Source organism: Panthera onca, chromosome B4 (genome assembly GCF_046562875.1).
Source record: "Panthera onca isolate mPanOnc1 chromosome B4, mPanOnc1 haplotype 2, whole genome shotgun sequence".
Taxonomy (NCBI): Eukaryota; Metazoa; Chordata; class Mammalia; order Carnivora; family Felidae; genus Panthera; species Panthera onca.
The window spans coordinates 138,652,335-138,677,354 of NC_138345.1; the positions used below are offsets into that span (position 1 = coordinate 138,652,335).

Genomic DNA, 25,020 nt, shown 5'->3' on the forward strand with positions numbered 1-25,020 from the left:
TATTGCACTAAAACGCACCTATTAGGATAAAGCCAGTAAGTAATTACGATAATGTCGTAGGAGCTAAGATTTTTAACATAAGAGAGAATCAAGCACAGAATCAAAGGAGGAAGAGCCCTGTAATCTCAACTACAAAGACTCGGCATGAACCCATGCTGTGTTCCTCTCTTTGAAAGAAGTAGGAGCCTATCGTGGAGCCCTCTTTGCTGTAAATTATTGGCCCAGTGATGAGCTGGTGGGAGCCCACACCCCGCGGAGTCTCACTCCCTTCCCATTAGCGGGAGCTGGGCCTCCTCAGGAAAACCTGACAGGGGTCTGGGGCGGGGAGCGTTTCAGGAGGCGTCTGGAATGTGTAGTCGTGAGGGAAGCAGGGGGCCTCTCAGAGGAGGAGGAGGACTCCCAGCTGACGGGCTCCCACTGGCCGGTTGTGGCAAGATTGTCAGGAAGAATTAGGACGGCAGCGGCCTGAAGCGCCCCGAATGTGGGAGAGTCTGTGGCTTCGTCGTGATTCCTGCCTAGAACCTCACCGGCTGGCCTTCGGAGGCCGCCGGGGCTTTGCCTTGTAAACAAAAGGAAGATTCGAGCAGGTGTGGTGCTTTTCAGCTAATCGCATAGTTTCTGAGGGAAGAAGTGCGACTGTAGATGCAGAGGGAACAGGAGAACCGCACTGTCACCCTCGTGAAATGATGGGTGGGGGCGGCGCTCACCAGTGGCCCCAGAAGCCGCTGGAGCTGGCTCGCGGGGGGCTCTGTAACGGATGGATGCATCCAGCAGCGCCTGGACCAGCTAATCAATCATCCCATCACAGAGGGGGGACCACAGACACCGTGTGCCTCCCGATGTGAAGCGCGAAGGGCACACTCTGCCATCAGTTCTTGCAAAACACATCACGTCGGACTCCTGTCGAGCCTCCAGATCCAGGTGCCTGCTGGCAGGAAACACGGGGAAGGGGACAGAGGCCCGTCCTGCCACGGGAGCGCGGCTGCCGAAGCCAGAGTGTAAAACACCCACAGGACAGCAGGCACAGAGGAGGAAGAGAGGGAGGGAGCCCAGACATTTCCGGAGACCGGAGACCCTGGACATCAGAGGCCCGCGTGCACTTGTTTGGGGCCTGATTGGAACAACACAGCTGTGAAAAGGCACATGCCCTGGAGATGAAGGGACAGCATCTTAGGGTCTCGGCTGGGGCCCCATGGTCAAGGCCAGACCAGCAAGAGGAGGGCACCCAGGTTTATTTACTGTAAGTTTTACGCAGCACAGCTGCCTACATGGGGAAACGGAGGCCTGGAGGAAGGGTGCAGCCCAGTGTCATGTTCAGTTTGATGAAGGGGGGGGTCATACAGGATAGCACAGGACAAAGTGGGGGAGGCCTGTTCGACCAGGTTCCTGTCCCTGGTCCGCAGAGACACAGACGCTCCTTTCCTCCAGGTGGAGGGAAGGGACCTCTCTCGTGAGGGTCTAATGAAGTCCCACTTGTGGTAAGGTCAGACGGTCTCCATCCCCCTCCCCCCCCCCCCCCAAGCTCCTGGTGCTTGTCAGGCTCCTTCAGCTTAAAATCCATGCTCGGCCAAGGTGCCGCATCCTGGGGTGGTGTGCCCTGCCCCCCATCAGGGACGTGCTCCATTGCCATGGGGAATGACCGTTTGCACATGTGGTAATGGTCTTGTGATGAGGCTTCTAGAAATAGCCCCTAGCTCTAACAGAAACTATTTGTGGGTGAAATGTGATGTCTGGGCTTTTCTTTAGAATTTTCCAGCAGCATGTGGGCAGAGTGGGGGTCAGCAGAGGGAACAGGCTTGGCCACATATGCTCCCGGTGGACCCCGAGGGGTGCATATCAGGGTTCTTATTCTGTGCTTTCTACTTTGGGGGATTTTTGAAGAGTCTTATTTTAAAGTGTTTGTGAAAATCCCACTCCCTACGTTCCCTCTGTGTGTGTGTGTGTGTGTGTGTGTGTGTGTGTGTGTGTGTAGGCCTTGCCAGGAGAGGGAGCTGGGAAGGAGCAGCAGGGCCTAGAGATGTCAAGCATCCCGTGGGCTCGTCCTGGGGCTCCGACAGCTGGACTGACTACTCGGCATACTCCAGTGCCTGTGTCATTCCCTTACTTTATCTCATAGTCTTTCCACTCTTGTATTTTCTGCCAAGTCTGGGGATTCCCTAGAGCGTGGCTCGGAGGTGAATGTGCATTCTTTTGGTTCACGTTAGTCGCAGAGTGGCAAAAGTCTTACCGTCTCATTGGCAGAGGGGCAGGTGTAAGGAGGGGCTCAGGGTTGGTGGCCTGAGACCCTCTTAAACGTTTAGTCATGGGTGTGAGTGGTTGGGGGGCGGAGGGGGGGTGCTAGGAGAGTCTGTAACGTAGCGCTGGAGCCTAGCCCTCCCTCGTTATCTTTATATTTATCGTTTTCCGTTTACCCGCTGTGTGTGGACGCACCGTGCTGGCTGCTGGGGACACCCAGGTGGAGGGAAGGTGGGTCCTCATCCCCAGAAGCTCACAGCCCAGCCGGGTGGCTCTTAGACCTTGGCTTGCGTGCCCGTCGTCTCAGGAGCTTGTGAGGAGTGAAGGGTCCCGGGCTTTGCCACTGAGGGGTTCTGCTTCTGCTTCTGCTTCGTGTCGAGAACGTTTGCTGGTCCACCCGGGCCCCGTCCGCCCCGCAGTGCCAAGCACTGAGCGGGCAAGGGACACCGGCGACGCTAGGCCCGGCCGCCGGGAGCTCCGTGTTGGCGGGGGTGCGTGTGTGAGGCCCGCCGAGCCCACGTCCTCCCTTCTGTCTCCGGCACGACCTCGTGGTGGGTGGCAGTGGCCCTGATGTGTCTCTTCCCACGTGTCCAGGTAGCTGAGTCGCTGGGGAATCCCTGTCAAGGATACTGAACACCTGACATTTTGGACCAAGCAAATGTCCTTGGTTGCTTTGTGGTAGGAGGAGAGTGACTCCGTTCCCCCGCCGGGTGGACGCGGGTCCTGCGGGCCCTCGCCTGGAGCTGGCAGGTGTCGGCCGGGGGCCAGGCTTCCTTCCGCTCCCTTGGCTCCTTCTCCTCTGTATACTCCAAGGATGGGACCTGGAGAAGCCACTCCTCCTACGGAGGGGAGGCAGCAGTGGCCCTTTGGGAGTGGACTCGTGGCGTGCCACCTCCCGCAAGCCTGGCCTGGTCCGGGTCTCGGATGCGGAGGCCGCCCTTGCCAGCCGAGGAAAGGGAGGCCCGAGGGAGGCGGCCGTTTGTCTCCTCTGAAGAATCTCAGTGGGAAAGTGCTCTTGCGTCGTCGGCCTCGTCATTCTCTCTGGCATGCAGGCGCTGGCGCTGGGGACCCCGGGGCGCCCTGGGCAGCGGTGGCCCCGGGGCTCGGCTCTGGAGGCGGGAGGTCTGGGCTGAGCGGGACTGCGACCGGACGGAGGCTCAGGAGGGCAGGCCCCGGGACAGCAGCCTGCCCGAGTGGGGACGGAACGCTGGTCCCCACCCCCCTCCCCGGCCCAGCCAGCCGCGCTCAGCCGCTCTGACCGTTAACGCTCCTTGGGTCAAGTTCCGTCTACAGAGAGGACTGAGGCTTTGAGTTATTAACTGCCGTGATGTCATTTCTTGCTTCAAAGAAAAAATAATCAGGACCCACAGCAGGCTGTCTTTCCTTTTACTTTGCCAGGAACGTCCTTGACAAATGTAAAAGATGGTCGAGTTCATCCGCTTGGACAGGGCTCAGAGATGTTCCTGGAGTGTCGCTCCCAGGCCAGACGGTGACCCGTGGCCTCTCGGGAGGCCGGGTCCCCAGGTGTTCAGTGTTTAAATTCGGGACATGGGAGGGGCCGTGGCAAGGGCAGCTGAGGTTGGTGGCAGAGTAAATCCGCCTCCCAATGTGGTGCTGACTCTGCCCCCCACAGCACTTCAGGGCCTGTATCATTCATGAAGTTTAAAAGGATGTCTTTGATTCTGTCCGTAGAGGAGACAGGGCTTTGCGGACAGCTCAGTCCTTGTGATGTGAGCTCCTGTGTCGGTGGTGACAGGCGCCCCTGCCTGTGCTGGGGCGGGGCCTCTGTCCTGACACCCGCCAGTGTAGTTAAATCAGGCTTTTTGCCGGGACTCTTAACCCATCTTTGCTGGCGTGCCTGTTCTGTGCTTAGGGAGCAACCACTCTCTTTAAGGGCCAGAAGCAGACGTGGGTTGTAGAGAGCAGGTGGTAAAGAGGGGCAGAGAGTTCCAGAACTCTCTCCCAACATCCCTGGAGAGAATTCTTGCCTGTGAGCTTTGGGCGTGTGCAGCTCTTCGGGGAATGTTGACGCTTTTGTTGATTATTGACAATCCGGACCAATGGTTTGGCATTTGAAGAGACCTAGGAACACAGCCCTGTACTGAGGAGTGTCTTTTTGAAGTTGAAGACAGACCTTGGTCTGGGCGGCCGTGAGCTGTGATGGTTGATTCAGTGAGTCAGCCTGGCCGGGCCACAGTTCCCAGCTATTTAGTCAAACGTTGTTCCGGACGGTGCTGTGGAGGTGTTCCTGGATGGGATTAGCATCCAAATGCAAGTCCAGATTGGTGGACTTTGAATAAAGTAGGTCACTGTCCACAGTGTGGGCGAGCCCCCATCATGTCATTTGAAGCCTGAACAGAATGGCGACTGGCCTCCTGAGCAAACAGCAGTCCTGCCTTCCTGTCCTCAACTGCAGCTTTGGTTCTTCCCGGGGCCTTGCTGCCACCCTCCCCAGCAGATCTGGGCTCCCAGCCCCTTCTATCGCGTGAGCCGGTTTCTTAGAATCGGTCAGTCGTCCAGTCTCCGTGTGTGTGTGTGCACGTGCGTGTGCACATATCCTGTTGGTTCTTTTCCTACTGACAGTGCATCAGCCTAAGAATAAATGCTCATTAGGAGCTATAGAAATGTCCCAGCATTTTGTATTATTTTCTGTTATTTGTTTATTATTTTACTACATGGCTTTCAAATGTTCATTTCAGTTAGGAATTACGGACAGGCTAGAGCAACAGCCCACATCCCAGAGCTAGGAGGGACCGTGGGCCACGTCCCGTTCCCAGATCGGCCGTCCAGAGCCTGTGCCGGTCGGGTCGGCATCCCCCCGGGAACGTGCAGAATGAGCGTGATTGGCCATGACCTTTGTCATTTCACCATTTGGAATGTTCTCAGACGTGGACAGACACCTGCCAATAAGTATCTGGCGACAGATAATAGAGATTGGCATAGAGATAATAGATCAGTCACTTGGAGGCTGGCTGGCTGGGCACCAGGCTCGTTTAGGCTTCAGGCTTTGGCTGCGTAACGAAGTGTGATTTACGGTTCCGTCACCAGCCCATGCCCCGAGCCTGGGGGTGTGGGTGCGAATTTTAAAACGGCCGTGCTCCGCATGCCTGGTGGGTAATTGTGTATGTCGTGCGGCGGCCTGGCGATGAATATTTCAGAGGAAATCATAGCAGAGAGTTTGCTTGCATAGCTGAAGCCGGTGCACTCAAATCTGAGCAAAGAATGGAAACAATTCCTGTCATTCGAATGGCCTCAAAACTACATCTACATAAATACGTGTACGTAGGAAAATCTCCTGACACCAGAGGGCTATTCGTTTTTATTTCGGTGCCAAAAATTATAAGGAAGGCTTAATGATGCAATTAAAGGTGAAAAATTGTTCCCCTTATCGCAGTTTCTTGGTTATAAAAAGTATAAGGGAACCTGTTTCGTTGCCTTATTTTCTGCATTTCAGAAAGTGTGTGCCACGTGTCGGTAATCCGTGTTTGGCAAATCGTGCGGTCATTTTGAACTTCCATTCTGTCATCTCGTAAGCAAACACGAGGCCCGTGCGGAGCCTGAAATGCAGTTTTAAGAAACTCCTGATGTGCGGGGCGTCTGGATTTCTCTCTCTCCTCCAAGCGGTAGCCGAAAGGGGACAGGCGCTGCTTACCTTTGAGCGTCTCTCGAACATTAAGGCCGCTTCGAGAGAGAGCAGCCGTGCGTGCGAGGGGCCCTGCTCTGGGAAGGACGGAAAACAGAAGCGCTGAGAGAAGGTCATGGGCAAGACAGAGCAGTGAGGGGCTGCCTCGCGCCTGTGCGCGCGGGCCTGGGAGGAGACGCGGGGTCACGACCCAGGGACGGGGCTGCACCTGCAGCCACAGAGTCTGGATGACAGCCTGGGGCCCCACACTGGTCAGGGACATGGAGGTCTGTGGGCCTGCACACAGAGGAGTCTCTCTGGAAAAGACCATCTCCAATTAGTTCCTGGTCCATTTCTCTCAGTACGAAAGATCTTAAATGTACGGAAAAGTACGGATAACCCTGAGGAATACCTACTACCTAGCTTGGTCGGACCTGCAAGTTATTTTTTTAAATTTTTGTTTCAGATCTTTTATTTCTGATTTAGAGGTCGAAGGGAGCCTATACCACTGAATCTCCCTCTCTTCCTCTCCAGAAGTAACCACCGCTTTGAAGTTGATTTTATCATTTCTAAGTATCCTTTAGTATTTTTGCCATACGTTTGTACGTGTGTCTGTAATAAATAATACGTAGTATCCCAATGAACATTCTGAAACTTTTATAAAAGGCATCACACTTAAAAATTCTTTTGCAATATGCTTGCCGTGTTCCACTTCCTGTTTTAATATTGACTGAATTTGGCAGGTGTAGCTGTGTTCCACTTTGCTCATCCTTTGGAGTTTCACGTTCTGTGAATGTGCTATAATTCACCATTCTCCTATTGAAAGACCTTTGAGTTACTTGGAAGTTTTTTTGAAATTGCAAACGGTGCTCCATCTAACATTTTTGTACACGTCTTCTCACATCCGCCTGTAGGAGATGCTCCGTTTAAGAAATTTCTGGTTTACAGGATGTGGACGTCAAGACGTTACCAATTTGACTTCCAAAGCGGCTGCACACACCCCCTCCCGCCCGCCACCAGCATTTGCGAGAAGAATCTCTTTCAGCTCATCTTTTCTCCCATTCTCTGCGTTCCTTGTAATTTCTAGTTTTTGCCCAAAAACCATGAACTGACTTCTCACTTTTACTCGTTTTGCTCTGCGTGTCCCTGTTGCAGTGAGTATGAACAGCTCTTCCTGTTTTTACTGACCAGTGTTCATATCCTTGACTCATTGTTTTATGAGGTAGTTTGTCCCTTTATTTTTGATTCTTAGGGAGATATTAAAAAATATTTAATATTAAAAAATAATGTTAAAAAATATGTATGTATTTTTCTGGGTACTAATCATATACCAGTCATATATGCACTCCAAATATCTTTTGATAGTCTGTGACTTGCACGTTGTCCTTAATTATAGTGCCTTTGTCAGGTACCACTTTGAAATATTTGTGTTGTCGAATATATTGATTTAAAGAATTTGTGCTTTATCCTTGTCAGATTTTGCTTGGTAATCCACCTTGAATTTAGCTTCGTGTATGGCGTGAGGTAGGGATCTGATTCCGGTTTCTTCCGTGTGGATAGCTAGTGGTCTCAGTGCCACACTGGATAATCCATCCTTCCCTTGTTGATCTGCACCATCACTCCTCCGTCAGGGAACACCCACGTTAGCATGGGCGTCGTCTCAGTCCTCTGTTCCACTGGCCCATCCGTCCTGTGCCCAGAACACATGGTCTTTCTCAGCCTCACAAAGCATCTGGATATCACACGTAAATCTTCACCTTATGTGTAATGTTTGGCGTTGTCTCGCTGTTCTCGCTGTTCTCGGCCCTTGCCCTTCAGTGTCAGCCTTAGAATAAGCCTCGTATGCCACAGAAAGCTCTGGAGTTTTTGTTAGAAACACATTGAATTCGTAAATTAAAGTGGAAGTCAATGGACATCTTTTCAATACTGAATCTTGTTGTCCATGAACCTGTATGACTCTCCTTTAAGTAGCTTTTCTCTCATGTCTTTCAGAGAACTTCTGCATCTTCTCCGTTAACCGCCTGCACTTGTGATGCGATCTTGGGTGCCCCCATCCCTGTCCCCGGTGACGGTTCTGCAGGGATGGGATCCACACCCCCAAGGGCTCCCTGCCTGCCTGTGGTTTTGGCCCGTCTTAATGTCCTTTCACCAGCTCTGCCTGGTGTTGGGGGGGGGGGCGCAGCACTGAGAGCTGGGGGTCTCCCAGGAGCCACATGGGCTTTCTTCTCCACGCAGCTTTCTTTGGGAGCAGGTTCTGAGGCTGGTGTATTAGACTCTGTTCACCGGAGGCAGTGAGATCTTAGAACCTGGAGATTCCAGCCGTCTGATCCGATTGAATGGGATGTGAGTGTTATTTTGGTCATTTCCAAGTGCGTCTGGGCTCTTACATGAATCGTCTTCCTCAGCTGGAGAGATTTCGGATTTTTACAAGGATGTGTACGATTACTAGTGTTTCTCCTTGACCTCCAGAATTCCCTCTTCTCAGAATCCTGACTTTATTCCAAGTGAGCATTTCAGGAAGAAACTCGTTTTCTGAAGAAGTAATGGGCCACCACGGAGCCTGTCCAGACGGAGCCCGGCACTCACTTGTGGCTGTTCTGTCGGCCTGAGGTCACCGGGCTCCGTGCCCCCAGCGGGGCTGCACGGTGCAGGGACCAGACGCTTTCTCCGGGGGTTTATGCGGCGGAAGTCGTGCATCCCAGGAGCGATCAGGTGCCATTCCTCGGCGGTGGCCTGGAGGTCCCTCAGGTTCATCACCTTCTGATCCTGCCCTCACGGAGGTGGGGACGGGCCCCAGGGAGTCCTGCAGTTGCAAGTGACGTGCTGCCTGAGTGCTAGGACGCCCTGCGAGGACAGGGCGGGTAGTTGTGGGGGCACCCGGTGAGCACGGCTCTGACCACAGTGGGGAGAGGCCCACGACCACAAGTGTGGTCAGCGGCTCGCCTGTGATTTGTCCGGTTTGTGTCCAGGGTCCAGACCCTGTGCCGGAGGCTTCTTGAAGATGGACGCCTTCGGCTCCCGTCCCCAGCAGCGCAGGGTTCCGGGGCAAAGCCCTCGAACACCTGGACCGTCCCAGGGGGCGGGGTGGTGGGGGGGGTGGGCAGAGGTGGAAATTCAGCTCTGAGAGACTGGGAGTCCTGTCGGCCATGAGCGCCGTGTGTGGGTAGAGCAGGGCTCAGGTGGTAGGCGGACCGTGCACAGGGCCTGAGGACAGCATAGCACCCGCCCTGCCGAACAGAACACGACCCGATGTAGCGAGGGCCAAGGTGCCTCCCGACCGTGGCCCCTGTGGTCAGGGGTGCCGCTCGCAGCTGGCTCGGTCGTGTCCGCAGCCCCGCGGTGTGACCCAGGCGAGCCGCTCAAGGTCTCTGCCCGTCTTCTCATCTGTAGGAGGGGAGCCAGCGCGGGCTGGGCACGGGGCCGGGAGGCAGGGCAGCAGACAGGAGTGCAGGCCCCAGAGGAGGGGGACACGAGCTGCCGCACCTGATCTGGCAGTGGAGAGGGGCTGCAGCCGGCCAGAGGCCCGTCCCCACTCACACGGTGTCCCCAGGGCCCGGGGAGCCACCTTCCAGAGCCTTCCCTCTTGGCCAAGAGCTTCCCTGGCCCAGCACCCTGGTCATCCAGCCCCTCCCCCAACCTCACCCAACCCCCCAACCCCCCCCCCCCACCCCGTCCCCTGAGCCAGGGACGCCTTTCCAAGTCACATCGCCTTCCCTTCCAGAGCTCAGCTCCTCCTTGGGAAATGTCTGGCCGACCCGCTGACTTTGCCCCGGTCAGGAGGGCCCTGATTGCATGCATCAGACCCCGAAGGTGGTGGACACCCCTCTGTGCTGAGTGGGCTGCTGCCACTGAGACCCAGCCTCCCGACCGTGTCCCGGGGGACCGACGGTAGTGCGTGCCTGTGTTAAGCTTCGTGGAAGCCGGAGCTGGTTTTCCATTACGATACGAATTTTTTATTTATTAATTTGCTATTGTGATATAATTTACCGAGTCAGCAAAAACAAGTAATCCACTGAAGCAATGCTGTAAAACTCCGTTTTCCCCTAGCACAGTGCCCTCTGGAAGTGTGGCTGTTCGGCCTTCTGCTGGACCCGGGGGGTCTTGTGGGGCTGCAGCTGTCAGAGCCTTGGAGTCCCGGGGGGGCGGCCCTGGGCCCGCCTCACACTGACGTCCGCATTCCTTTACATCACAGGCCCTTAAGCAAATTAAGTGTGTAAACAGGGTTCCTTAGAGAAGCCTACGTTCTGGAGCATCCCTAAGTAGTCCTGGAAACCTTCTTTTCTCAGCATTGCAATGCTGATTAGCAGTCTTACAGTCGGCAGAGCCCTCATGTCTTCTGTATGTGGACCAGTCACCTCCAGCATCTGGAAAGAAAAAGGCGTGTGTCTTTAGGTTTGCTCCCAGAGGCCCACCTGCCCGTCTCCCCGGTGCATCCAAGTGAGTGGGTTTGGGTGTGTGTAACTTCATACAGTCGTTGCTCCTGCCGTGGGGCTTGTGACAGAGCTTGGAGGGGAGAGGGGGCCACGGAGAGAAGAGGCCCCTAGGACAGCGGGAGAATGGTCGGGTGAACAGGAGGGACAGTGTGGCAGACGCCCCCTGGGAGGAGGGCCGGGTCAGCTGGCTGCTGGGAGACACAGGAAAGACCTCGAGGAAAGAATACGGCTGAGAAAACTCAGCCAGTACCCGCTGCTGGGGTAGCAGTGTGTGCAAAAGTGGGGGTGAGGCTAGAAGGGTCTGGTGTTTGGGGAGAGATCGAGAGGGTCGAGTGTCAGGCAGGAGGTGGGACAGGGCCCGTGATACCAGAGGATTGTGGCACGTTAAGTAGTTTGGACGTTATCCTAAAAGCAGCGGACGCTTAGAAACCACACTTGTGACGAGACAGGAGTCCGCTTGGTTAGAGAGGGTGGCCTGGTTACAGGGGGGAGGCAGGCTGGAGGCCCAAGTGCAGATGGAAGGTCAGTGGGGCCACGGAGGCTTTAGCAGCATTTCGCCAAGTGTGCACTGTTAGTTGGTTTCAGTTCCAACACGGACATTTCGCGTATTTATTTATTTTTAAATGTTTATTTATTTTGAGAGAGCTCCCACAAGGAGGGGAGGCGCCGGGAGAGTGGGAGAGAGAATCCCACGCAGGCTCCACACTCAGCCCAGAGCCTGATGCGGGGCCTGATCTCACGAATCCGTGAGATCGTGACCTGAGCTGAAATTAAGAGTCAGATGCTGAACTGCCTGAGCCCCCCAGACGCCCCTCCCAGCACAGATATTTTTAGTTTTAATAGTTACGTTGATTTAAAGAAACTAATGGGGCAGTGCGGTGGACTTAGGTGTCACAGAGCACACAGAAGCATGCTGGTGTAATTATTTTTTGTCAAGTTAAAAAAATTTTTTTAACGTTCATTTTTGAGAGAGACAGAGCATGAGCAGGGGAGGGGCAGAGAGAGACAGAGACAGAGTGTGAAGGAGGCTGCAGACTCTGAGCTGTCAGCACAGAGCCCAATGTGGGGCTCGAACCCATGAACGGTGAGATCATGACATGGGCGAAGTTGGGCACTTAACTGACTGAGCCACCCAGGTGCCCCTGGTGTAATTGTTAAAAACATAACCACAACGGAAAGGATGCTGTCATTGGCCAGAAATCATGAGAAAATGGAACTCCAGAGAGAAGAGGGAAGACATCAAATCTCCCCAGGGGATCCTGCCAGTTAATTTCTAGGGTCTGCAGGAGGGTCTGTGTGAGCCGCAGGCCAGAGACAAACCCCTGGAGACTGTTCAGAGACTAAGCAAGTGCTGGTGTTTGCCTTTCTTGGCCTTGGCCATGGAAGGCAAAGAACAAAGAAAGGAAATACCTCCCTTCAGAGATGCCACCATAGTCCGGGATTCATGTGGGTTTGGAGCCCTAATTTATGTGACTTACTTGTCCTAAAGTTTCAAGCGGAAAATTTAGTTGAAAGTAATCTTGAGATAATCGTGTCCTTAGGTTCAGGTAGAAGTAAATACAATTTTTTCCCCCAAAGAAAACCATTTTTGATGCAAGCTTCAAAGAATTCCAACAGATAAAAGTTCCCGGCATCTTAAGCTCGAAAAGGGGCAAAACCACGAAGGAACAAGGAAGCTGGCCACAAAGAGCAAAAATTACCAGAGAAAACAAACTTCAGAGAGACCCGCAAAGACTGCAGCCTGTAGGGTTATCTGGGATGTGCGTGACCGTAAGCTCACTGTGCCCAAAGTCGTGGAAAGGAGCATACCAGACACAAGAACGAGGAAATCTGTAAGGCACGTTCGAAAATGGGCTGGACGAGCCGCCCAGGAATTGTGATACGTCGAAGAGCTGCCCAACGAGCCAGAAAGTACCTCTCCCAGGGAGACCGAGCTCAGTGACACAGAATAGTGAGACGATCCCGCCCCTGCCCGGTCCAGCTCCTGAGAAATTAAAGAGAATGCAGAGGGGCAAGGGATGATGTCCCCAAGATTGATGGGAGCCCCCAACTCTGGGGACTTGGAGTGACTGATGGATCTCTAGCGGGACATAGAGCGTATGGCAATGGGAATTGCAGAACTCCCAAGACCGAGTGTCTCACAAGCAGGCAGACAGAAGGGTTAGGTTTCCTGCGAAGGAGGGACAGGCGGACTGGGACATCAAACAGCGGAGGCCGGATGATGGTGCGGTAACATCTTTAAAAATGAGAGCCGACTTAGCCTGCTGTATCCAGCAAAACTACCTTCTGGGAAAGAGAAGGATGTAAAGACATTTTTAGACAAAGGAAAACCGACAGGGGTCCCTACTGGAAGACCTTCTCGCTAGTGGAGCTTCTGACGGCCGTTGCAAGAAGGATAGTGATTTCAGAAGAGTCTAGATGCAAGAAGGAATGATGGTCCGAAAAAGGCAAGGTCATGAGTAACTCTAAACACTGCTGTATACAACAACAACGAAAAGGATATCTGAACTTGTAATGTTACAAAGTCAAGGTAGAACTGGAGTCTTGGCCAGTAAGAGCATCTTGCAGGGGGACGTCTCCGGTGTGCCTCTAGCGAAGATACTCCTCACTTGTGTATTGCTTGGGAAGGTAATAGAGACCACGAGTAATCTTGGACCCCAAGTTAAATATGCACGTTAGTCTTTGTAGAGTAACTATTAAAATAATAGGAACAGTTCAGTAACTTCCAGAATAGTTGGGGCTGGGGCTTTGGCATAAAGGCGGAAAGTAACTCAGTCCAGTTGTAGACAAGAAAGAAAAATAAAAGGAAAAGTGGAATACGTACACATTTCAAAATAAGAGGATGTAAATTAATCTGAATATATCAGGAATCACATTCAGCAGGGACCCAACTCCACAGGGACCATGTCTGGGTTTTTTTCAAATCCAGTATCGTACTAGTTATAAGAGAAATATAAAGACACAGAAAGGGTACAAGTAAAGGGTGAAAACCACATGCCAGGAAAATCACATCTCAACAACTAGCAACAAACTATCAGAAATTAAAATTTTTAGTGGCGCCTGGGTAGCTCAGTCAGTTAAGTGTCCGACTCTTGATTTCGGCTCAGGTCATGATCTCACGGTTCGTGAGTTTGAGCCCCGCGTCAGACTCTGTGCTGACGGCATGGAGCCTGCTTGCAATTCTTTCTCTCCTTCTCTCTCTGTCCCTCCCCTGCCCCCTGAATAAGTAAACTTTAAAGTTTTCAAAACACCATTTTTATTTTTAAATTTAATTATTTATTTTTATCAGGTACAATTACCATAGTGTTATGTTAGTTTCAGGTGTACGATATGTTTCAGCAATTCCGTGCGTTTCTCGGTGCTCTTCGGGATAAGTGTGCCCTTCATCCCTTTATTTCGCCCGTCCTCCCCTCCTCCTCCCCTCTGGCAGACACCAGTTCTTTGCATTCGAAGTCTGGATTTTTGTCTCTTCTTATTCTCTGTTGTTCTTTGCTCTGTTTTTGAAATTCCACGTGTGAATGAAATCATGTGGTGTTTGTCTCTGACTTACTGCACGTAGCATAATACTGTCTGGCTCCGTCCGTGTTGTGGCAGGTGTAAAGATCTCATTCTTTTCTGTGACCGAATAATATTCCATCGTGTATACATACCACATCTTCATCATCTGTTCCTCTGTCGATGGACGCTTGGGCTGCTTCCGTATCTTGGCTGTTACAAATAACGCCGCAATGAACATAGGGGTGCCTGTGTCTTTTTGAACTTGTGTTTTTGTTTTCTTTGCAGAGCGGATTACTGGATCATCTGGTAGTTCTTACTTACTTTTTGAGGAACCTCCATACTGGTTTCCACCAGTTTGCATCCCCACAGTGCTCTAGGGTTCCTTTTTCTTCACGTCCTCGCCAACACTTGTCATTCTTGTTTTTTTTTTTTAATTATTATTTTTTTTATTTTAGCCGTCCTAACCGGTGTGAGGTGGTATCTCACTGTAGTTTTGACTTGTAGTTCCCTGATGCTTAGTGATGGTGAGTGTCTTTTCATGTGTCTGTTGGCCATCTGGATGTCTTCTTTGGAGAAATATCTATTCAGGTCCCCTGCCCATTTTTACTTGGGTGATTTGTTTTTTTGTTTTGTTTTGTTTTGTTTTGTTTTGTTTTGTTTTGTTTTTTGGGGTTTTTTTTTTTTTTTGGTATTGAGTTGTATAAATTATTTATATATTTTCGATTTTAACCTCTTATCAGATATGTCATTTGCAAATATCTTCTCCCAATCAGTAGGCTGCCCTTTTTGTTTTGTTGATGGTTTCCTTCTCTGTGCAGAAGCGTTTTATTTTGGTGTACTCCCAATAGTTTAATTTTGCTTTTGTTTCCCTCACCAGAGGAGACATATCCAGAAAAATGTTGTTATGGCTGATGTCAAAGAAACTACTGCCTATGTTTTCTTCTAGGAATTTTAGGGTTTCAGGTCTCACCTTTAGGTTTTTAATCCATTTCGAGTTTATTTTTGTTCAAAACACTATTTTTTTAATAGTGTCAAAAAATATCAGCTGCTGTGGGAAAATCAAGCAGAAGACGTTTAACAGATCTGTATCCTGAAAACTATAAAACATTGCTAAGAATAATTAAAGAGCTAGGTCATTGGTAAGCTATACCATGTTCATGAGTCGGGACTCTCAATATTGTTAAGATAATAATCACTCCAAATTGATATATAGATTCGATGCAATTCCAATAAGTCCTAGCAGGCTTTTTGGAGAAATTGGCAAACTGGTTGTCAAGTTCTTGTGGAAGTGCAAAATACTTAGAAAAGACAAAACCAACTTTGATGAAGAACAAAAACAATAGAGGAGTAGCACTACCTGGTTGTTAACTCAGTGGACAGAGCATAGTCTTTTCAACAAACTACCGGAACAGGTAGATATCCGTGTGCTTGCACATGGACTTCCGCTCCCACCTTATGCCATATGCATATAACATATGCAAAAGTGAACTCAAACTGTATCACAGACCTAAATGTAAAGCTTAAAACCATTTTAGAAGCAAACCTTTATGCCCTTAGGTTAGGCAAAGATTTCTTAGAAATGACACCAAAAGCAGTATTCATAAAAGAGCAAAGTAATAGATGAACTACATCAAACTTTAAAATTCATGCTCCTCCAGAGTCAATATCGAGGGTAACAGACGAGTTATAGACACAGAGATGTGTTTGTAAAGCACATAGCTGATCAAAGACTTGTATTTAGAATATATAGAAAGTTACTCAAGTCTCAACAATGAGAAACAAACAATCCATGGGAAAAACTTGGACGCTCCACCAAGAATGTCATATAAGCACATCAAAGGTGTTCAGAATCATCAGTCATTAGAGGAATGGTAATGTGTAAATCAACACCATGGTGAGATCCTACCACTTGCCTATGAGAGTGGCCAACATTAAAAATACCATTTCACATGTGGCCTCTGGGGTGACCGCCCCGGAAGGCCACCTGCTGCTGGTGGGGCTGTGCAGCGGTGCAGCCACTTTGCAGATAGTTTGGCCGTGTCTTCTGAGTTAAAATACTGCCACCGTGTGATCCAGCCCTTCTCCTCCTCGGTATTTATCCCGGCAAAATGAAGGCATCTAGCCATAGAAAGACTTGTCCACAAACGTTCACAGCAGCTCAGTTTGTAATCAAACCGGAAACAACTTCGTGTCTATCAACAGGCAGACAGCTCTGGCGAACAGACTCTCTAAGAGAGCCGTGTTTCTGAGCAGTTACAGGCAGTGGCCACGCGGTGACATGGCCACATCTCAGGGCAATAGTGCCGCGTGCAGGTAGCCAGACAAAAGTACATGCCATATGGTTCTATCTGTACAGAAGCAGGGGAAGGGTAAACTCGTGTGTAGGACAAAAGTAGGTCAGTGATTGCCTAGAGACTGAGAGGGACGGAAGGAGAGATCACAGAGGGCACGGGGAAACTTGCGGGTGATGGATGTGTTTCCTCTCTTGAGCGTGACGGTGGTTTCACAGGTGTAGACACGTATCGAAACCTGTGCGATATTATACTTTCAATATGTAAGTTTATTGTATGTCAGTTCTACCTCAAAAAAAGCTGCCTAAAATAAACAACCCGACAAGAGTAGATGTGTAGTATGGTCGCACCACACTCCTGTCCCCCTCTCCAAAGGCTTAAAGGCAAAAGCATTGGTTGACATAAAGGAGATCGTGTATATTGATATTGTTCAGTACACCAGGAAGATAATACGGTTGAAAATTTGTATGCGTCTGATAACGTGCTTTCCAAATACATAAAACAAAGATCGGCAGAACCTTGAGGAGACATCAAATCCGGTGTTGTAATGGGATTTTTAACACCCTTCTGTTATTGATAGTATGTAAGATGACAAAATCAATCAGGATTTATAGGAGATCTGAGCAACACTATTGATTAAATTTATCTTATGGACACATACAGGACATTGTATCCAAGAACTCCAGAATATATACTCTTACACACACCTGGTGACGATAGCTGGCATTTACCTACTATTTACTATGTTCCAGGCGTTATCCTAAGTACCTTACGTTGTGTGATTTGTTTAGTCTATAATATTTCACAGATGAGGACACTGAGGCACAGGAAGGCCAGTAACTTTGTCTTGGTCACACAGCTAATTAGTGGCAGACCCAGGGTTTAAACCCAGGCACTCTGGCCCAGTCCCGTTCTTGATTGCTCAGTGTGCTGCCTTAGGGGGTGTGTGTGTGTGTGTGTGGAAACTAATTGTCCTCCCCTCGCAAAACCAAATCTAAGCAAACAAAAGAATCAGCATCGTGTAAATCACATTCTCTTATGACACAGTTGAGTTACAAATCAATGATCAAAGGAACCTAAAAAGACAAAACAAGGTAAAAACGAACCACATATGTTTATAGATTTAAAAAATGCTGATAAGTAAGCTATGATTGAGGCAAGTAAATCACAAAATGAGGGAGAAATTTCTTAGAAGTTAAGGATAGTAAAGATACTATTCAGCTGTGGAATATAGCTGAAGTGGGGCTCATAGAGGAAAGTTTATAGCCTTAAATGCTTGCTTGTGTCGGAAATGAAGAAAAGCCGGATATTAACTAGCTCATCATCTGTCTTATCTTAAGAGAAAGGACCAAATGACCTAAATGTAATTCGAAGCCACTCTGCATTTGTGTATGTTAGAAAATACCGACAACAAAAAAACAGCAACTCAGTAGAAGAAAGGCTGTAATGAAGATAACAGTGGACGTGAATGAAACATATAATATTAGCAGATGTAAAATGGAACCAGAAGGTTGCTTGTTGAACAACACGAAAGTAACGGACTTTGAGCAGGATCTAGAATGGAGAGGAGGAAAGGCCTACGTAAACGTGGTATTAAGAACCTCCAGCAGGGGGCGCCTGGGTGGCTCAGCGGGTTAAGCGGGTTAAGCTCAGGTCATGGTATCGTGAGTTCAAGTCCCGAGTCGGGCTCTGTGCTGACAGCTCGGAGGAGCCTGCTTCGGATTCTGTGTCTCCCTCTCTCTCTGCCCCTCCCCTGCTCATGCTGTCTCTCTGTCTCTTAAAAATAGATTAATCATTAAAAAACTTAAAACAAATCTCCAGGAGGATGCCCCAGTGCCTCTCTTTCCCTCCTTCCTAACACACGCTAGTCAGCCCTCCTGTCAGCCCCTCTGCATGGCCACGGCCAGTACTCCTTGTCCCTTGCTGTCTTGACCCTTGACCCTCTCACGTTCCTGTGTCTCCTCCCACCCCTTCCCCCCACCGTGTATGTTTCCTGCCTGGGCCACAGGCCAGCCGTCTGCACTCTGGACTGGACGCCTGACGGGTGTCTTCGGCTCAGCACGTCCACACAACAGACTCACAACCTCCCACCAAAACACTCCCACAAACTGCCACAAACCTGGCCTCGCCTTGGGAGATGGTAGCTTCCTCCTTCTGGTCGTTCAGGCCAAACACGTTGGGTGTATCCTTGATTCCTCCTCTCCTCGCCCATAGTGTCCTTATCAGTAGCATATTTTCATGGCTCAACCTTCAAAACTTTTCTAGAATTTGATCTCTTCTCCGAAGCTGTGCTGCTACCCCCTTGGCCTGCATCACTCACCCCTCTTGATTTTATGATTTCCGCGGTCTCCTGGCTGATCTCCGTGGGTCTGCCTTTGCCTACCCTGCCGGATGCCGAGTCTGTTCTGCGCGCACCAGCCAGAAGCATCCTTTGGGAGCACGGTCTTTCCTCTGCTGGGAGCGTCCAGAGTTCATGAGAACAATCCAGTGACCAGGGCGGCCATGGGGATCTGGACCTTCCCCCAACGGCGGCTTGTGCTTGCTCACCTCACTCTCCCCTGCAGCCACGCTGATCTCTTCACTGCTTCTGGAATGTGCCGGGCAGTCTGGAACCTCAGGGTCGTCTCGTTTCTCCCCCCACCCCATCCACGTGGCTTTCCCTTCTTGGGTCTGTGTTTAAATGTCACCTTAGGTGATAGATCAGATCACTGTATTTAAATTGCAGACCAGCCTGCCCCTTCCCCAGTATTTCGCACCCCTCTTCCTCACCTCACTTTTTCCAGAGCATGTCACCATCTCTTACCTTATTTATTTAGTAAACAGGTAATAGGAGTCGTGCGGGTATCACACGGGAATCTGTGGCCGTGGCCCCTTGAAAGCCAAGTGTTGGGAGCCCCGATCCGGGAGTTGACCGTGCATGCCTGAACTAAGGCCCAGGCACGGAAGGAGGGGCCGAGCTGAACCCACAGCGGGCAGGGGGGCGTTGGCCGGTGAGGAGCCTCCCCTCCCCGCCCCCACTTCCAGCGGGCTTCGAGTCCCTGGTAGCGCCCTCGCCCTCCGAGGAGCGGGGGCCACTCTTCGGCCACGGCCAGTGACCGGCGTCCGAGGGCAGGTTCCCTCCCCGGGTGGCTGTGCAGCAGGAGCTGGTCTGCCTTCCGCTACTGCCGGTCGTCCTGTCAGGAGGGCCAGCGAACCACCGGCTCCTCTCGGAAGCCTGTGCTTATGTCAGGGAGGCGGGAATGTCAGAATCACGGCCTTCGGGCTGCGTGAGCCTGGCCTGGGGTGGCAGCCGTGGTCCTGCCGGGCACTGACCGCCCCCGTGTTCTCTCTCGCAGTCCGAGCCCGAGGGCTTCTCCCACTTCCACTTGTACGTGTGCGCTGCTTTCCTGGGGAGGTGGAGGAAGGAGATTCTAGAAGAGCGGGATTTCCAGGTAAGTAAATGCCCTTTCGGGGGGGCCTGAGCTTGATCCTGTCTGGGAGGTTTAGTGAGCTGAGTCCACAGGGCTGTTTGTGCCAGGGCTTTGGGCCGGGCGCTTGTGGTGAACCGCTGACCTGCTGTCGTGGGAAGGCTGTCACAACCAGGAAAGCGCGCAGACCAAGGTCACCCGTGGTCACCCGGGGCCCACGCCACACCGTGCGTTCAGAGATGCCGCTGTCCCCCAGGCTCCCGGAGGCCCTTCCTGAGCCCGTGTGTATGTGTGTCCTCAGCAGTGGGGCCCCAGGGGCGGCTGCAGGGCTGTGATGGGTTAGGGCAGGTGCTGGCCCACGAGCAGACAGCCTGGGCACCTGGGCACCGGGCGGCTGTGTGACCCTGGCACGTCGCTTAGCCTCTCTGGGCCAGTTTCCTCCATGACTTAGTGGGAGCCACAGTGGCACCCGTTCATCAGCTCTGTGCTCGGCTGGTCGCTCTGCGGGGGCTGAGTCCCCGGCCCCTGTCCCCCCCCGAGTGGGCCTCCGTGTGCTGGCCCAAGTACCATGGTGGGTGTTGGCCCCTTCACAGGGTGACCTCCGCTGTTACCCAAGGTGCTTTAGTCTTCCTGCCCGGTGACCCAGGAGGGTGGGGCCTCTCGGGTACACTGAAGAGAACGGCGGTGGGGACCCGGGACCGGGCTATGCCCCAGCTGGCTGGGGGTCCCTCTCTGGCCACTTCACCTCCTTGGGCCTCTTGTCTTTTAGGCGAGGGACAAACTAGGAGGCTCCGCGGTCCTAGGTCACAGTGTGGTGGCTCCGGGCTGTCTTCGTGGCCTTGTGGCACCCTGGCTCCCTGTGGGAGGTTTGGGAGAACAGTGGGGCTGAGCCGCCGTGCAGAGCCCGCTGTTTATCTGAGGGAGAAGCGCCCAGCTTCCCTGGGGCCCAGCGGCCGGCCGCGGTCTGACCCTGGCCGACATTCCCCGAGTGCCTCCTGGAGAACAGCTCACTCATGCAGGTGGCCGGGGCTCACGGGGCCGACCGCGTTTGGGATTCTCATTGCTGCCCTAATGGGGGCTCTGCTTGCCCTGGCGGGGGAGGCACAGCTCAGAGGGGTGGGGGTTGATGAAGCCGTGGCGAGCCGTGCAGGAGAGTGTGCTAAGGTGGGAGGCTCGTCACCGTCCCGGAAATCACTCTCCAGCCCCAACCGTGGGCAGCCCTGAGCCACACGTGCCTGAGAAATGGCCCTCGCCCCCCGGGACTTCAGTTCTTGCTAGGGAGAGGGACTCGTGACAGGTGAGTGACCTCACACGAGGGGCTTTGCCACCCGGCCCTCCGTTTCCTGCTCCCCCAGTAGGGACAGTGCCGCCAGGATCCCCTTCCCACAAGTGGCTCAAGTCTCAGAGACTGTGCCGGGCAGCTTGTGTTCTCATCCTTATGAAGTGCCACGAAGGGGTTGTTGGAGGGCTGGGACCCCCCCCTGGGGTCGGGGGACAGCAGGTGGGAACAGCCCTGGATGCGAGGGACCTGAGCCAGGTCTGGGGCGGGTGTGCGGCCTGCAGCTCGCTGTTGGGCTGGCTCCTGCCCCTCCTCGCCCCTGACCCCTTTGGGCCTCCTGTCTCCCCACCCCTCACACAAGAGCCCGCAGGAGGGGACTGTCCAGGTGACCCCAGGCAGCGGCTGTCCTGGTGCCTTGGAAGAAGTGACACCAAGTCCCACCCTTTGCTAGCCCGCCATCTTTTATCAGTGTTTCTAGGAGCCCCGTGTGTTTGTGGTTTGCTTGCTGGCCTGTGGCAGTCAGAGGGTCTGCCTGGGGAGTCCTGCTCACTGGCCGAGATTCGTGGGGCCGGGAGACGAGCGGAGCCTGGGGGAACGTGGGGAGCCGGGGAGGAGTGGGGCGTTCATCCTCCCCCGGACTCGTGCTGGCCGTGAGAATGTCACAACGCGTTGTGGAGGGTTGAACTGAATGGGAAAGGAAACAAGAAAACAGAAAGAGCCTTTGGAGTCCCAGGGAGCACGGGAATTGGGTTTGCAGTTGTGACATTTTAGGAGAATGCCTCTGTGTCCATGGAGGACAGCCTGAGTGACGGAGCCCAAGAGCTCCGGGCCTCCAGCAAGAGAACATCCTGGAGGAAGGCGTTCCAGGCCCGCCCTCCCTGTGCAGAATGGTAATTTGGCCCTTGGGAAATAAGTGTTGCTTTAAGTTATTTCCATAGGAACAGAATCTTTTCCTGAGGAGGAAGCTTCCCAGAAGCAAGGCAGAACCCCCGCAGTGTCACCAGGGCCCCCCCCACCCCGCTGCGGGTGCTGGGTTGGGGGGGGGGGTGAGACAGCCTTTGCCCCCGGCTTCAGCTCCCCGGGACTTGGCCAGGCAGTGCCGTTGGGTGCTGTGCCTTCTGAGGCTCGTCCAGGCTAGGGATGATACCTTCTGGAGTGGGCGTTCACTCCTGTCCTGAGCCTTCATGCCCTGGAGCTTTGTATCTTCCTGGGGGACCGGCCATCGCGGCCGGTGACCCTGTTTCCCAGCCGTCCCGCGGGCGCCAGAACGGGCCCCTTTCCGCAGCTGCCTGTCCCCATCCTGGCCGGCCGCTGAGGTCCGAGCCTGGGTTCTGCCCTCCTTTCTGCCTTTTCCTCACAAGGTTCTGTAGGGTCTTAGGGGTGGAAGGAGCTCCCTGTGCACAGCCTTCTATCCCCTGGCCAGGCACCTGGCAGCCCGTCTCTTCCTAGGCCCCTGAGGGGGCTGTTTCCCAGCAGGAGGGCCTGTTGCACAGAGAGAGCACAGCCGAACCCCCCCCCCCCCAACCCCAGCCCAGGTCAGGCACATGTGGCCGAGTCAGCCGTTGAAGGGCCGGCTCCAGCACGTCCAGAGTCTTGGAACCTGGCTTGGCTCCCACCGCAGAGGCTCGAGAGCTGCCCCAGGACTGTAGCCTTGCCTGTGAGGCACGTGTCCCCCTCGGAGCACTGACGGGACATGTGGCAAAGCTCCAGGCGGCAGCTTCCCTGGGATCTCTGGCTGGTTTATAAGTACAGCGTTACAGAGAGTTGAAGGTCAGCCACTCTAGAAAATGATTTTCTTCTCACCCCCAAAGTCTGAGCTGCGTGGTTCGGTGCCCCAGGACCCCAGGGGTCTGAGCCCAGCCCCTTGTAGCCCCCGTCCCTCTGGTCCTCGCTCCCAGCCAGCCGTCCCTGCCTCCAGGGCATGGCTTGCCCAGCCAGGGTGTGGCGGAGAGGGCAGCGTGCAGCCGGGCCGCTCTGGTCCCGCTGGCCTGGACGGTGACCCAGAAGCAGCCTTGTCCTAGGATGCTCTGTGACACGGGGAGTCCTCCCCAGGTAGGAACTGGCATCGTTGTTTTGATTTCGAAGAGAGCGAGTCCCTTAGACACACGGTGGCCGTGTGCAGTGCTTTTTAAGAGGGAGGAGGGTAGTTAGTTAAGTCAGGGTGAGCAGAGTTGGAACTTCCCAGTGGAGCCACGGCCTTCTCGCGGGTCCTGACATGCTTAGCGATCTGCACGCGTGTCCAGTCCGTCAGTCCGCTGCTGCCTCTCTGCCGGTGGATGGCGAGCCTTGTTAGCAGAGACGGGAGCCTGCGAGCGCAGGGCAGGACCGGCGGAGGCTCCCACAGAGAGGTGCTGAGTGTGAGTGGATGCCTGGCTGTGCCCCTCAGCGGACGTGAGAAGGCCCGGGTGCTGCACAGCAGGTGGGGGTGGGAAGGCCCGGGGTGCTGGCCTGCTGGGCTTGGCCCAGGCGCCTGGTCCTTTGGCTCCTGTGGGTGGCAGGTGGCTGCCACGTGGGACCGGGCAGGACCAGGTGAGTGCAGCGCCCGTGGGCGGGGCCTCCATCTGTTCTGATGTTCTTGGTCCCGATGGATGGTCCAGCGCACCCCTCGCGGCCCTTCCTCTGGGCCAGGTCCTGCTGTTGCCCAACTCCGTTTCTACCCATGTGTGTGGGCTGCATGCAGCTTCGTGCGGGGCTTGGGACAGGGGCCCGTGGGGCCGGAGCAGGAGCCTGTCACGGGGATAGAGCAGGGCAGGGGCTGCAGCAGAGGGCAGGGGCCGCCACTGGACATCCTGTTCTGCAACCAGGAGGAAGTCGATGAAGCTGGTGCTGAGTGTGCAGGGGCCCGGGGGTCCCAAGACGAGCCTGAGAAGGATGGAGCCGGGAAGGCCTCCTGGACTTTCCTAAGGCGGGGCGCTGTCCGGAGGGCAGGGGTGCAAGGACCCGATTCAGCGGGAGAATGACTCCGGGGTAGGGGAGCAGACTCGGTGAGGGGGCAGGTGGCACAGGAAGGACTCAGGCTGGCAGTGTTCCCATCGGGCTGTGAAGGGGTTGAACGGCAGAGAGGATGGTGTCCTATGTGGCCAGAGCGGCGCCTCTGCAGTTAGAAATCGTGGGGCAGAGACTTCTGGGAGCTTGGACACAGCGCTCGTCCGTGAAGGTCTTGATTTGTGCGCTCTTCTGTCTGTGCGCTAAACTCGAATTTAAAACTTTTATAAAACAGAGAATTGACACAGCAGGCCTAGGAGGAGATGCGGTGGATCTGAGGAGGGTGGAAATAAGGTTATTATGAATCTGGATGGCAGAACATAGGGGCGGCCCGAGGGCTCCGGGTGGGGTCTAGCTGTGTAAGCCACAACCGTGTCTGCTTAGTTTTTGCGGAACGTTCACAAAGTGAACCGTCCGACCTGCGCCATAAAAGTTGTCAAAATCTGAAAAGCTGGAACAATGTGGGCACTAGTCGCTGAGTATAATCCTTTACAACAAGATACTAACAGAGTTAAAACTGAATCATCAGGCATTTGGAAACTGGAGAGGCCGCTCGAGAAGAAAGTGACCCTGTAAACATAGAAGAGCTTTAAGAACATGTGTGATGTGACGTGTGGGGCTTGACCATGGCCAAAATGCTTTAATTATATAAAAACAGTAAAGAAAAATACCCTTTAACTCCAGAAGTTAGATATGGAAAGTGAAAGTCAACATACGATAAAGGTGGTAAAGGAATTATTGAGTGAACATAGCACCAATGACGGGGTCAGAAAATGGAGCTCGTGAGTAGAATTGAGAACACCTTACTTACAGGGGGGCCTGGGTGGCTCAGTGGTGAGCATCTGAGTCTTGATTTGGGCTCAGGTCATGATCTCATGGTTCGTGAGTTCGGGCCCCATGTTGGGCTCCACAGTGAGTACAGAGCCTGCTTGGGGTTCTCTCTCTCTCTCTCTCTCTCTCTCTCTCTCTCTCTCTCTCTGTCTCTCTCTCTCTCTGTCTCTCTCTCTGTGTCTCTGTGTGTGTGTGTGTCCTTCCCCTGCTCACACTGTCTCTGTCTCTCTCAAAAATAAATAAACTTAAAAAAAAATCTTACTTAGAAGGCATTTACAAATGTCAGTCCAGTGGACCAGCCTTCCTGCAAACCCAGATATGTGGGTGATACAAACGTTCTCCTGCATTTTGGGAAGGGAGACAGCAGAGATTTGGGGGGAGTATAAAATGCCAGAATTGCTGCAAAATGAAGTAAACGACAACAACAACAACATCCTTG

At 53.1% G+C, this 25,020-nt stretch overlaps 1 protein-coding gene across 3 annotated transcripts in view; it reads left to right on the top strand.

The window, feature by feature from the left end:
* TBC1D22A (TBC1 domain family member 22A) overlaps nt 1–25,020 on the top strand; it is a 320,419-nt gene that overhangs the window by 265,447 nt on the left and 29,952 nt on the right. For all 3 annotated transcript variants that reach the window (XM_078449286.2, XM_078449287.2, XM_078449288.2), the window contains one exon: nt 19,415–19,510. In XM_078449286.2, coding sequence (XP_078305412.2) covers nt 19,415–19,510 — 96 coding nt within the window. The remainder of the gene's footprint in view (nt 1–19,414; nt 19,511–25,020) is intronic.